This window comes from Zalophus californianus, chromosome 5 (genome assembly GCF_009762305.2).
Source record: "Zalophus californianus isolate mZalCal1 chromosome 5, mZalCal1.pri.v2, whole genome shotgun sequence".
Taxonomy (NCBI): Eukaryota; Metazoa; Chordata; class Mammalia; order Carnivora; family Otariidae; genus Zalophus; species Zalophus californianus.
Genome location: NC_045599.1, coordinates 111,111,538 through 111,124,834, shown reverse-complemented (window position 1 = coordinate 111,124,834; position 13,297 = coordinate 111,111,538). Strand labels below are relative to the sequence as shown.

Genomic DNA, 13,297 nt, shown 5'->3' with positions numbered 1-13,297 from the left:
ACGCATTTATTGGCTACTATGGGTATCGGTCAAAGAAGTTCCCACCCTGTTTTTCGACGTACCTTTAAGTCATTGGTCTCTCTCAGTGCCAATCCGTTACTAGGGAAACGAGATCCTCACAGTCTCATAGGCATGAGTCAAAGCCAATCAAGAGCCACGCCTTTATCCTGAGTCAGTACCCAATTGCTGCTCGAAGAGCCCAGAGGACGCAGGCGGGATTGGTCACCAGCCTGCTCGACCTGGCCGCAACAAGTTAGGCTGAGTCGCGGTTATATAGACCGGCGACGGAGCACGCGTGTGTGCGGACGCAGTTGCGTGAGGGGATTTTGCCTTCTGCTGTACTGTGGAGCAAAGCTTGTTCCTCTCCCGCTCAGCCGCGCAGGTACGCCGGGGTGTGGGCGGGCGGGGCGGCCCAGGGACGAAGACGAGCTGGGACGCTTGTGAGAGAGAGAAGTCGCAGCGGCGGCGGCGGCAGTGGGCGCCGCGCGAGGCGTGCACCCCCCCCCAACGGCCGCAGGCGGGCGCAAGGGCGCGCGGAGTTTCCCCGCCCCCTCCTCGCCGCGCTCCCACCGGCCGGCGCGCGTGGCCGTGTCCGCGTCCGCCGCGTGCGCGTGCCACGCCCAACGGCCGCGCGGGGCGAGAGCGAGCTGCGGCCGCCGCCCGGGCCCCAGGGCGATCACGGGAACCCGGGGCCCCGCGCGGCCCGCTCGCCGGCCTTTCCCGCCCGTCTCCCTCCCCCCCGGCGCGCCCGCAGAGCCTTTCCTACCCGGGCGAGGGGCTCCAGTTGGCCCGGACCGGAGGAGGCTTCTTATTTAGCGGCGAGGGCGACACGAAAACGCGAGGAGGATTTTGGTTCGGGAAGCAGAAGTGCTGCCCCCGGGATTTACAGGGAGTAAAAGGGGAGCAGGAAGGCACCGGTAATGAGTGGAAGTAATAATTGCTGTTTTTTCTGAGCCCTCGCTCTGTGCCAGGCACTGTGCTGAGCAACTTGTGTGGCTCTCCTGTACTCCCACAACGGTCCGGTGAGGTAGGTACGGCGATTTTCCTTTTTGCAGTGGATTCGGACGCCTAGAGGTGCAGAGATGTGCTCACAGGCACAACAACGGTAAGGGACAGGTATCGGGTGGAACCCAGGCCGTGTGACTGCTAGGCCCCCAGCCTGTTTCCGTCCTTGTGGCAGCTCCCTGCGCGGCTCCAGGGCGCCGTGGCCCCCGGAGCACGGGTCCCCGGGGGCAGCCTTATCCCGGAGAGGCCAGCTGCTGGGCGGAGTGCGGCGGTATTTGTGCTTGAGCCACTTGTCGGCTTCCAGGGAGAGGCGGCTTGGAAGTGGGATTGTGACAAAGGACACCAAGGGCTTTGGGCTTCCTTTCTACGAGTGTTCGCACGGAAAGCTGATGGATATGCCGCCTTCAGAGCTTTCGGAAAAAGTAGAGAAAAGACGAATAAGTGCAAATGAACGTGGACGGTGTTCCTCCGATTTAATACTCGGAGCGCGATGGTGGGAAATTCCCGGCAGCCGCGAGTTAGGCTCTGCTCTTAGACCCTGAAACCTTTTTTCGTCTTTTCTTTACCGGGGAAGACTTTTGAGAAAGACCTTCGGGAAGATAGCTTCATTTCCTCGTTTTGTAGTTGGAGAAAATGCGGGTCAGCGCGATGAGTTTCAGATCTCTCCTGCATGTGTGGGTTGAAATGTGAAGTTAGAGTGGAAAGAATGGTGCCCAATTACAATATAAATTTAATCTCTGGAGCTTATGCTAGGTGAACAACGGGTGATTGAGGTGCGTTGGAAATCTTGCCCTTAGGGCAGTTGGGAATCTTCTGTGGATGAAAGCCTCTCTACATTCAGTTCACTTATTTCGCGTTTACTGTTAGGCTCCTATGTATATGCCAGTGTGGAAGATACCTTCAAAGACGAGCGTATATTTGCGATTTTTAAAAACCTGTATGCTCCCTGGCTTTAGAAAATCGTTGCAGGTCCAGACCATTACTTGACATTACAAATGTCTACTTGAGATAAAACTAGAAGTTTTGGCACTAACTCTTCTGAATTTTGCTTGGAATGGCTTTGAACCTTTTATTAGAGCCTTTAGGATTAGTCTTTTAAGAAGTTTTGGCAGTCAGAGGGAGTACAAAATTTCCATCCTTGCCAAGTAAATTAAAAAACTACAAGGAAGCTTAATATTTGTAAGTGTTTCCATTTACCCAGTACTTGCCATGTTTCTTAACAGAAAGTAGCAGTAGATAAAGGATCAAAATATTGTGTGGCCCACGTTCTTTAGTTGGTGTTGCCATAAATAACAGATGGCTTTAGAATATAACATTGTTTTACTTAGAACGTACCTTCATGTAGCAATTCTAGTTTATTTAGATGGCATTACCTTACTGAATTAGCATTTTAGGTTTAAAATTTTAAAACATAGTGACAGCGTTTAAACTGTTAACTTGGGAGTCCGTCCACCTAATGGTGTTATTCCTCGGAGTAAAGTATATCAGAATGAAATTTCCTTTTGCATTGAGAATTTTGATTCCCTTTCAAATATTTCTTAGCCTGTTCTTTCCCTCAGGCGAATGGTTATCAGTTGGGTAGGAATATGAAAACTGGTATTTTACAATTGGTAGCCTGGCGTATCTCTTGTGCATGCATTTATTAAGAACAAATGAAGCAGATCGTAATAATATAAGAGTGGTGTGCCTTCCTTCTGCCCAGCCAAGTCAGATTACTTTTGTTATTGTTAAATCCTTTCTAAGTTTTTGTACTTCTAACCGACAGAAAAGTAGGCAGTTCTTTGTTCTTTGCTGTTCTCAACTGACAGTCCGCTAAGGGTGCATCAGAAGAGTTGGTAATGTTTCTTGCTGACCTATTTCGTAGTAGTTCTTTTTTCTTGTAATTTTCACTATTTTAGTACTTTGCCTTGAAAGTAAAAGGTAAAGGTTAAAGTTTTTATAGGTGTGTATGGTTCTTACGATGGATGGGGCAGTGTTAAAAGATGAAATTTAATACAAAGCCTGAATTTGTGACAAACCAATTTTTTTGCCAGTTTAATAAAATTAGCTCTTTGATCTTTCAACATTTTGTAATTAGATTTTTTTAAATGATATTTTAGAATTCAGATGTGCATTATATGTTCATTTGCAAAGGGAGAGAATTGTTGGAGTAGGTGGGTTGAAAAAGTGCCTGCTGCGCGGCCTCCCTCCCCCCCCTTAACAGCTAGTGGGAAAAACCTTTAGTTGCAACACTGTCCTTCCAGCAATGGAGTTAAATTTAGACTCAGCAATTGTAATCTCACTTGTAGTTGGTGATCGCACTGGTGTTAATTAGGTTTATATGTTTTTACATCTCAAAAATCAGCTTTTTCCTTTTTTTTTTTTTTTTAAGTATTCTTGGACACCCTGTTTGGCCTTGGTGGGGAAAGCTGAATTGCAAGCCGGGTGATAATAATGGTAAAGAGCTAGGAATAATCTGCACATGAAGAGGGGACTTTATAAAACAAAATAATTCAAAAAATTTCACAGGTTGTGGCCTTAATAAATGTCTTTAGATGACTTTGATAGATTTCTGCTTTTGTTCTCTGGCAGTCAATCATGTAATATTGTTAGCTGTTCAGCTTGTATTTCAGTTATTTAATAATTGTTTTTTAGAGATTTATTTATTAGAGAGTGTGAGCGAGCTGGGGGGTGGAGTGGGTGGGGGGAGGGGCAGAGGGAGAGAGAGTCACAAGGAGACTCCACAGTGAGTGGAGCCACACTTAGGCTTGATCTCACAATCCTGAGATCAGGACCTGAGCCAAAACCGGAGAGTCAGCCGCTTAACTGAGCCACCCAGGTGCCCCAGGTATTTAATAATTATTGAAGTAAATTTTAGGGGCGCCTGGGTGGCTCAGTCGTTAAGCGTCTGCATTCGGCTCAGGTCATGATCCCGGGGTCCTGGGATCGAGTCCCGCATCAGGCTACCTGCTCAGCGGGAAGCCTGCTTCTCCCTCTCCCACTCCCCCTGCTTGTGTTCCCTCTCTCGCTGTGTCTCTCTCTGTCAAATAAATAAAATCTTTTTTTTGATTAAAGATTTATTTATTTATTTTGAGAGAGTGAGAAGGAGAGAGAGAGAGAGTACATGAGGGGGGGAGGGTCAGAGGGAGAGGCAGGCTCCTCGCCCAGCAGGGAACCCGATGCGGGACTCGATCCTGGGACTCCAGGGTCATGACCTGAGCCGAAGGCAGTCGCTTAACCAGCTGAGCCACCCAGGCACCCAAATAAAATCTTTAAAGTAAATGTTAGAGATGGTTCAGAGAAGGGGGCTTCCCAGATGGGACAGACTTCTACTTTGTAGGGATGTCATCCTTGGTGGCTGTTAATTTAGGTGGCTGTGTAACGGCATCATTGTGTATTTGTATAGCTCTTTTATGTTCTAGCGTTTTTGTTCAAAAGGAGAACTGAAGCTCTGAAACCCAAATAGTTGTCTAAATTATTTTGTAAAGTTTTGTGTATCTTGTAGGGGACTGTAGACCGTTATTTGCTAGCTATTTCCTTATTCAGAAAAGTTCGAAAGATTCAGAATTTGGAAGGTATGAGTGTGACTGAACTTTTCAGGCTTTTTTAGGCTGTGCCTCGAGTATACCCTATGTTTGTGGATTTTCTGAGCTTGCGCAGTGCTGCCTCATCTATATATGGAGTCATGGATATTTTATTCTTTGGGTTGTAATCCAGTATTACCTAACTTACTTTGCTTTTTTACTTATTGCTCACACAGTTCCAGTTTTGGTCCTTGTGTCCTTTTAATGGTCCCCCATTTTTGTTTTGTTCTTTTTAAGCATTTTCTTTATCAGGCATTTAAGGCTTACCTTGTATTTTGCCTTTCCCAGCCCTGGAGTCAACTGTTTTCTCCAAGGAGCTACCACAAAGAATTTTGAAGGGAAGTGACAGGTGGTAAATGTGAATAGTTTAGAAAATAGATTGAACAGTAGATCCAGTGATGGTGATAAAAGTGAGTGCATGGGCAAGGGGGAAGGACAGAGGGACAAGCTGACTCCCAGGCTCTTGGGGCTCGATCCCAGGACCCTGAGATTATGACGTGAGCTGAAGTCAGACAGTCAACTGAGCCACCCAGGCACTCTGTTGAGTTAAATTTTAATATGTGATATATGAAGTGAGGTTCATGTTTTCCCCCTATATATGGATGTGTAATTTGTTCCACCATTTGTTGACCAGAGTATCCTTTTTCTGTTGAATTATCTGCACTTAATGTTGAAAATCCCAGTTGTCCATTTATGCGTGGGTATGTTTCATAACTTCTGTTCCATGGATCTATTTGTTTTTACACCTAGACTATTTTAAAAATAAATGTACCTGTGAACAATATCTGATGTTTTTATGTATACTAAAAACACTTCTAAACATGTCAAAAGCATACAGTACGTATTCAGCAACTGACTTTTCATTTTAATACTGTTTTTGAGATCTATTTCATGCTGACTTTGACTGCTATAAATAGGATGACTTTATGTCTTGGTTTCCCAGGGACAGCGCTAATTCACTCCAGTTAACCTGACATAATTACAAATAGTACCGCTTTTTAATCTTTTAATTGCCTCATATGATTATCTTAGATACAGGGGTTTGAATGATATGCATAAAGTGCAACTTAATCCATTTCCTGTTTGACAGACACATAGGTTGTTTTATATTTTAAGAAATAAGGTGGCAGTTAATTTCTCAGTTTATGTCTTGTGTACATGGGTGAGTTTCCGTGTATGTATCTAGAAGGGAATTGCTAGATTCGTTGGAATGTTTTGGATTTTATTAGATAACTGCAGAATTGTTCTTCACTGTGGTGGGAGCAGTTGACACTCCCTTCAGTTTCACAGATTCTCTTTTCCTGACTTCCTTGCCAGTGTTTGATATTGACTGATAATACATATTTTTTAAAGATTTTATTTATTTATTTATTTGAGAGAGACAGAGAGCCCTAGCTGGGAGGAGAGGGAGAATCAGGCTCCCCTTCGAGCAGGGAGCCTTATGCAGGACTCGGTATCAGCACCCTGAAATCATGACCTGAGCTGAAGGCAGATGCTTAACCAACTGAGTCACCCAGGTGGCCCATATATTGACTGGTATTTTAATACTTCGGGGGATTTTCCGTGAGAAGTGATAGATTTTATCTTTTTAATTTTGTTTTTAAAGGTTTTATTTATTTTTTGACAGTGAAAGAGGGAACACAAGCAGGGGCAGAGGCAGAGGGAGAAGCAAGCTTCCCGCTGAGCGGAGATCCCGTTGCGGGGCTCGATCCCAAGACCGTGGGATCATGACCTGAGCCGAAGGCAGATGCTTAACGACTGAGCCACCCAGGCCCCCCTTAAAATTTATTTTTAAAGATTTATTTAGAGCATATGCGAGTGCAAGGGAGCCGCAAAAGGAGAGGGACAAAGAATCTCAAGCAGACTCTGCACTTAGCGGGAGACCACACTTAGTGGCGGACCGATTCTGGGCTGGATCCTGTGACCCCGAGATCATTGATTTTGCCAGAGTAAGCTCTACTGTTAATTCAGGTGGATTATGGTTGCCCTTCATGCTTCCCTGCTGTTGGAACATAAATGCTCACAGCTTTTTAGACTCATTTATAGGAAACCCATTTAACATTCTTCGTGAACTTTAGCAAAATTCTTGATAGAAATCTTTAAAGTTGTCATGCAGTCTAGTAACTTGGGATTGAGTAGACATTTTGAAATTTGAGTATTTCAGAAATCAGGGTCAGTCCACAAAAAAATCAGTGATTATGTTCATCTGTCAGAGATCATTGACATTTCCATTGGATGTTATTTTAGAATAACATTTATTGATGATATGTGCTTTTCAAAAATTAGGTAAGAAAAGGATGAAAATTACACTTTTCATTCCATGTAGGCAACTAATAATTGTTGCCTCAAACTTTTTTTTTTTCCCTGTGCTGTACCTTAATCACGCTTTCATTGTTTGCTCTGAGGGATCTGAATGCCAACACAAAATGGTACTGTTGGAAAAATGATAGTATTACAAGCCAAAAGTGAATTCTTTCCTAAAGCTGGAAAACTTCAATAGAAAGTATTCTGATACAACCCTTTCAAAAAGGAAAGTAAGTAGATATTTAAGACCAATTTGAAGGTGAAACTAAGAACTTTTTAGCAGAATGCTTAGCTCTTAGACCTTAGCCCTGAAAGTTCTGAGAAAGTAACCAAATGGGACACCTGGGTGGCTCAGTCAGTTAAGCTTCTGCCTTCGGCTCAGGTCATGATCCCAGGGTCCTGGGATCGAGCCCCACATCGGGCTCCCTGCTCAGCGGGGAGCCTGCTTCTCTCCCTCTGCCTGCCACTCCGCATGCTTGTGTGCGCTCTCTCTTCTCAGTCAAATAAAATCTTAAAAAAGAAATAAAGTCAACCTAGAAGTTCTCTGAAAAGTTAGTGTTATATTAAGTGCTTGGGCTTCTATAATCCAAGGTACTCTGTACACAAATTCTTACAGGAATCCTATATTTTAGTACTGCTAGCAGAGTACTTAAATAGTCGTCTGGGGACAGAAAAGGGTGGAATGGGGAAATGCTTTGTTTAGAGTTAGTTAATTATACTAATAGTAATAACAGCTAACATTCAGTGCTTGCTATTTAATAGACAGTTCTTAAGTTATGATTTCCGTTTTATAGGTGAGAGAACTGGGGGTACAGGTTAAGTTAGTACCCTAGGAGCACAGCAAGTGAAGTGGGAGAATTTTTCACAGTGAGAATTGGTTAAAGAAAATTTGGGGGGGCTCTTTTTATTGCATCTCAACTACTTTTTCACTATTCTAAACTAGAGCACTCAGTTTTAGATTTGCCTTAGACTTGGATGGTTCAATGAAAACTGGTCAACTGAGGGTAATGTTTAGTATCTTTCCCTCCTTAATTAAGGATTTTCTTTTTAAAATTTTATTTAGGGAGAGTGCACGCAGGCACTTGAAAGCAGGGGGAGGGGAAGGGCAGAGGGAGAGAATCTCAAGCGACCACACACTGAGTGGGGAGCCTGATGCGGACCTTGATCTCACGACTCTTGAGATCATGACCTGAGCCAAAATCAAGAGATGGACGCTTAACTGACTGAGCCACCCAGGCACCCCTGAAAGCATTTTTTATATAGAATTTTGGAGGCGTAATTTACAAATGATGAAATTATAGAATTTAAGGATTCACCTTGAAAAGTTTTTCTATTGTGTATTTATAATCATCACTCTGAGAAACAGTTGACCCTGAACAAGAGGAGTTTGAACTCTGGGGTCCACTTGTACATGGATTTTTTTTTTTTTTTTAAGATTTTATTTATTTGACAGAGACACAGCGAGAGAGGGAACACAAGCAGGGGAAGTGGGAGAGGGAGAAGCAGGCTTCCTGCCAAGCAGGGAGCCTGATGTGGGGTTCGATTCCAGGACCCTGGGATCATGACCTGAGCCGAAGGCAGATGCTTAACGACTGAGCCACCCAGGCGCCCCTGGATCTTTTTTTAATAATACAGAATGGTGCTGGAAATGTGTTGTCTCTTTATGATTTTCTTAATATTTTCATTTCTCTAGCTTTATTGTAAGAATACAGTATATAATACATATAAAATATGTATCATTTGATTGTTACTGGTAAGGCTTCTGGTCAGCAGTAGGCTATTAAGTTTTTGGGGAGTCAAAAGGTATATGGATTTTCAACTGTGGGTGTGATGGGTGTCTGCCCCTAACTGGGGGTGGGTATTTAAGGGTCAGCTTTACATATATATCTCTAACCCCCCTCCCTCTCCAACCCCTTCCAGTTTCCCTATGGGCCTTTCCAGTCACCTCCCTCTCAGGCAACTACTTTCTGATTTGTAACACCTTAGATTACTTTTCTCTTGGGCCTTTTCTTAGTCATTAAACAGTGTTGTGTCTGTTATCTTAATCTAACTTCTGAAAAACCTGACAAATGGATCATCAGAAATCCATTTTTGCTTGTGTAAAATTCTGATCTTTGTGTGAGGATGTTGAACGGAAGAAAACTACTTCTAGGGGCGCCTGGGTGGCTCAGTCTGCCTTCGGCTCAGGTCATGGTCTCAGGGTCCTGGGATCAAGTCCCACATCGGGCTCTCTGCTCCACAGGAAGCCTGCTTCTCTCTCTCCCACTCTTCCTGCCTGTGTTCCCTCTCTAGCTCTGTCTCTCTCTGTCAATAAAGAAATAAAATCTGGGCGCCTGGGTGGCTCAGTTGGTTAAGCGACTGCCTTCGGCTCAGGTCATGATCCTGGAGTCCCGGGATCGAGTCCCACATCGGGCTTCCTGCTTAGCAGGGAGTCTGCTTCTCCCTCTGACCCTCTTCCCTCTCGTGCTTTCTATCTCTCATTCTCTCTCTCTCTCAAATAAATAAAATCTTTAAAAAGAAAAAGAAATAAAATCTTAAAAAACATATTTCTATTCTTTGTCAGACACAAGTTTTTGGGGCTAGAAAGTTACATAAGAAATGGTCTCTAAAGAAACAACATTTAGGAAGAAGCTTGCATTCTTTTTTCAAAATGTTTTATCTGACCTTGACTAATGTAGAATTCTTGAAATTTTTGGCTGTTTTAATTTAGAAATCAGTTTTTTTTTTAGCAGTGAAACCATACAGTTTTTAAAATTTTTCTTTTATTTATTTTTCTTTTTATTTTATTTTTATTTGACAGAGTACAAACAGGGGGAGCGGCAGGCAGAGGGAGAGGGAGAGGGAGAAGCAGGCCTCCCGCTGAAAAGGGAGACCGATGTGGGGCTCTCCGCCAGGACCCCGGGATCATGACCTGAGCTGAAGGCAGACACTTAACGACTGAGCCACCCAGGCGCCTCTATAGTTTCTTTTTAATAAAATGCTGTACATATTTAGTCACATGGAATGTTACTCTTTTTCAGTTTTATTGATACGTAATTGACAGGATTCTTTTTAATTTTTTTGACAGGAATATTCTTTTTAAATAGTGCTACCATTTGCCTTCGAATTCATTGGTTCATATGATAGAAGAGCTAAAAGGAGAGACTTTAAGAGCCAGAGCTTCTACTTTAATGGAATCATAAAGCGCTTGTATTATAAACGTAAGCCTTAGGAGGCTGCAAGGGTATTTGAGGCAATGCTGATAACTGACATTAAAACTTGTAACTTGAGTAGCAGACTATTGAAAATCTGGTTTCACCGTAGCTGTTGCATGTTTCTCGAGTTGAAAATTTCAACCCCAAATAAAGTACCATCTATTTGGAAAAAAATAAATGCTAATTGAGAATCTAAAATATTCAATTATATTAAACCATTAAGATAATAAAATGTTGGAAACTTGGTAAGTGATACGGATTTTAGTATTGGTTTCAGAATTAATAACTGTTAAGTTCACAGATGAGGGGCTCCTGGGTGGCTCAGTCATTCAGCATCTGCCTTTGGCTCAGGTCATGATCCCGGGGTCCTGGGATCGAGCCCCGCATCAGGCTCCCTGCTCAGTGGGAAGCCTGCTTCTCCCTCTCCCACTCCCCCTGCTTGTGTTCCCTCTCTCCTTATGTCTGTCTCTGTCAAATAAATAAAACCTTTAAAAAAAAAATCCACAAATGGGATGAAGATCAATTTAGCATATAAATGTTTAGGTTTACTTTTTTCTTGGCTTTAGGGGGACCTGAAATAAAATATTTATAATGGTATAATCAAACCAATAATGATCTTTCTTTATTCTTTTAATTTGAATTATATAGGTAATCTCGAAGAAAGGGAAAAGAGAAGTTCTAGAGGTCTACAGATTAAAATTTTTCTTACCTTTGATATATAATCTAGAGGATTTTTATTATATTGCATAGGAATATTGGATGAGGAAGTAGTATTTGCTAAAATGATTTTTAGTAATTTATCTTATAATGAGACTACTTGGCAGTATCAAAGAATGCAGTTAGGTTGATAATACTGGCCTCATAATTACATTTGTAATATTGACTGGGAAATAAGAGCAGATGGTACTCAAGAGAAGCGAGTGCAACTAGAATAGAAAAATAGGGGTTTACTTAATGTGTATTTTCTTTGATTTATCTGTCCCGTTGTGAAGGTTCCCTTTAAATTGCTTTTTTTTAAGTTGTGCGATGTTTAGCATTGTTTTTCTTCTTTAATTTTTTTTTTTGATTTATTTATTTGACAGAGAGGGACACAGCGAGAGAGGGAACACAAGCAGGGGCAGTGGGAGAGGGAGAAGCAGGCTTCCCGCTGAGCAGGGAGCCGGATGCAGGGCTCGATCCCAAGGATCCTGGGATCATGACCTGAGCCAAAGGCAGACGCCTAACAACTGAGCTACCCAGGTGCCCCAGATGTTAGTGATTTTTGAAGAGAGTAGCTAAGCCCTTTTAAGGAAGGAAAATTTATATGGAAACTGTAATATATAAAAAAGTGCAGTTCTGGTTTAAATGAAGTAATGGGATTTATTAAAAACTTGAAAATCACAGGCTAGAAGACCGTTAATATTTTCTGGTGTCCAACTGTAACTTTGAAGTTCTGAAAAATTTAGGATCATTAAGAACATCTGAAATTCATTTTTTTTGGACTATGAGCCATGGAAGAAATAGAACAATTTCTCATTCTGTGTTAGTCCAAGTACATTAGTTTAAGACTTAAGATCCAGATTCTTGTTATTGATACTCTCTTAACCGTACCTGCAGGTAAACTCTCCAGTATGACTGGGAAGGTATTCTGTATTGATCTAGTGCCTGCAATCTGGAGAAAATACAGATCAGCCTTGAACTAATTTCTTAGGTTTTGGTGAAGAATAATGCAGATGCACTAGATAAGGATAAACAGATCTCCACAAATTGTTCAGAATTGACCAGTCTGTTTTGCCCATCCTTTGAGGAAACTGAAATAAAATTTCTTGCCTTTTATGCTGTAATTGATCTGTACATGTCTCTCCATTTGCCTGTATGTTTAACTTCAGGATGATTTTATCTCCTCAGTTGAAAAGTTGGATTATCTCATGCGAAGTGTTTTTTCCAAAAAGTTTTGTTTTGATAATAACTGACAGTAATTGAGGACTTACTGTGTGTCAGCTGCCTTTTCTTAATACTCAAAGATACTAACTTTAAATCATCATGATTTTGGGGCGCCTGGGTGGCTCAGTCGTTAAGTGTCTGCCTTCAGCTCAGGTTATGATCCCGGGGTCCTGGGATCAAGCCCCACATCGGGCTCCCTGCTCGGTGGGAAGCCTGCTTCTTCCTCTCCCATTCCCCCTGCTTGTGTTCCCTCTCGCTGTGTCTCTTTCTGTCAAATAAATAAAATCTTGAAAAAAAAATCATCATGATTTTGAGGTGCTGAGATCATTTTGTTGAGTAAAAACATTTTGTTTAGTTCACCCATTTTCAGATTATTTTTGTTTTCATCATAATACTTAATGATGAAGTAAGCTTAAAATTTTTAGATTTTGTGGTTCTCTATTAAAGATACAAAAAATTTTCCTGATTTAGTTTGATTAAAAATGTGATCATGTGTGCCTGTATGTCAAAGCTTATCACTCTTGAATCTAATAATGCCACAAATAAGAATGTGTTTGGAATCTTAGAACTGGAACACTCTTAATTGAGTTTAAAAATACAGAGAAGTTATGATAGGGTGCATGCTGGATATATGTACCTTTGACGTTCTTATATTCATTTTAAAGGAATTGACTGTTGGGAATAATGAATTCTTTATCGGCAATCCCCTCCCCCCCAATTCATCTCCTTGCAGTAAATTTGACTAAAAATCTCACCTGGTCTGTGTGGGGTTTATTTGTTCTTATGGTCTTTATTTTTTAAAACCAAGGACTGTTGACATGCCTTGTCTTACTTTGAGTTGGTTTTAATTAAATGATTCAGTTTTCTCCCCTGCCACTTTTCCCCCTTGTACTTGATATTTCAGGTTGAACATATTTGACTTTTTTTTCCCAGGTTGAATTGACCAAAGCAATGGTTATGGAGAAGCCTAGTCCCCTGCTGGTCGGGCGGGAATTTGTGAGACAGTATTACACGCTGCTGAACCAGGCCCCAGACATGCTACACAGGTAAAACATTGTTTTTTATCCTGCATCTAAAGTTTTTTAGCATGTAGGTACTTAATACTTTAGAATCTCTTATGCATCATGCAACTTGTAGGGTTGTTGCATATAGTGCTTGGTACATGAGAACCAGTAAATGATTTCTGTTAAAATTATAATTTTATTTTATTTTTTAAAGATTTTTAAAGACTTATTTGAGAGATCATGTGTGTGCACATGCGCTAGCAGGGGGAGGTGCAAAGGGTGAGGGAGAGAATCCCAAGCAGAT

General features: G+C 41.9%; 1 protein-coding gene across 3 annotated transcripts in view; it reads left to right on the top strand.

Moving 5' to 3' along the window:
• The first annotated feature begins 237 nt into the window (after positions 1-237).
• G3BP1 (G3BP stress granule assembly factor 1) overlaps positions 238-13,297 on the top strand; it is a 31,283-nt gene continuing 18,223 nt past the window's right edge. The window contains exons 1-2 of one of the 3 annotated variants that reach the window (XM_027604598.2): positions 238-382; positions 12,923-13,035. In XM_027604598.2, the coding sequence (XP_027460399.1) occupies positions 12,941-13,035 (95 nt within the window). In that variant the 5' untranslated portion in view covers positions 238-382; positions 12,923-12,940. Of the gene's footprint in view, positions 383-640; positions 1,106-12,922; positions 13,036-13,297 lie in introns of those variants that run through there. The other 2 variants (XM_027604599.2, XM_027604600.2) reach the window with 2 other exon arrangements.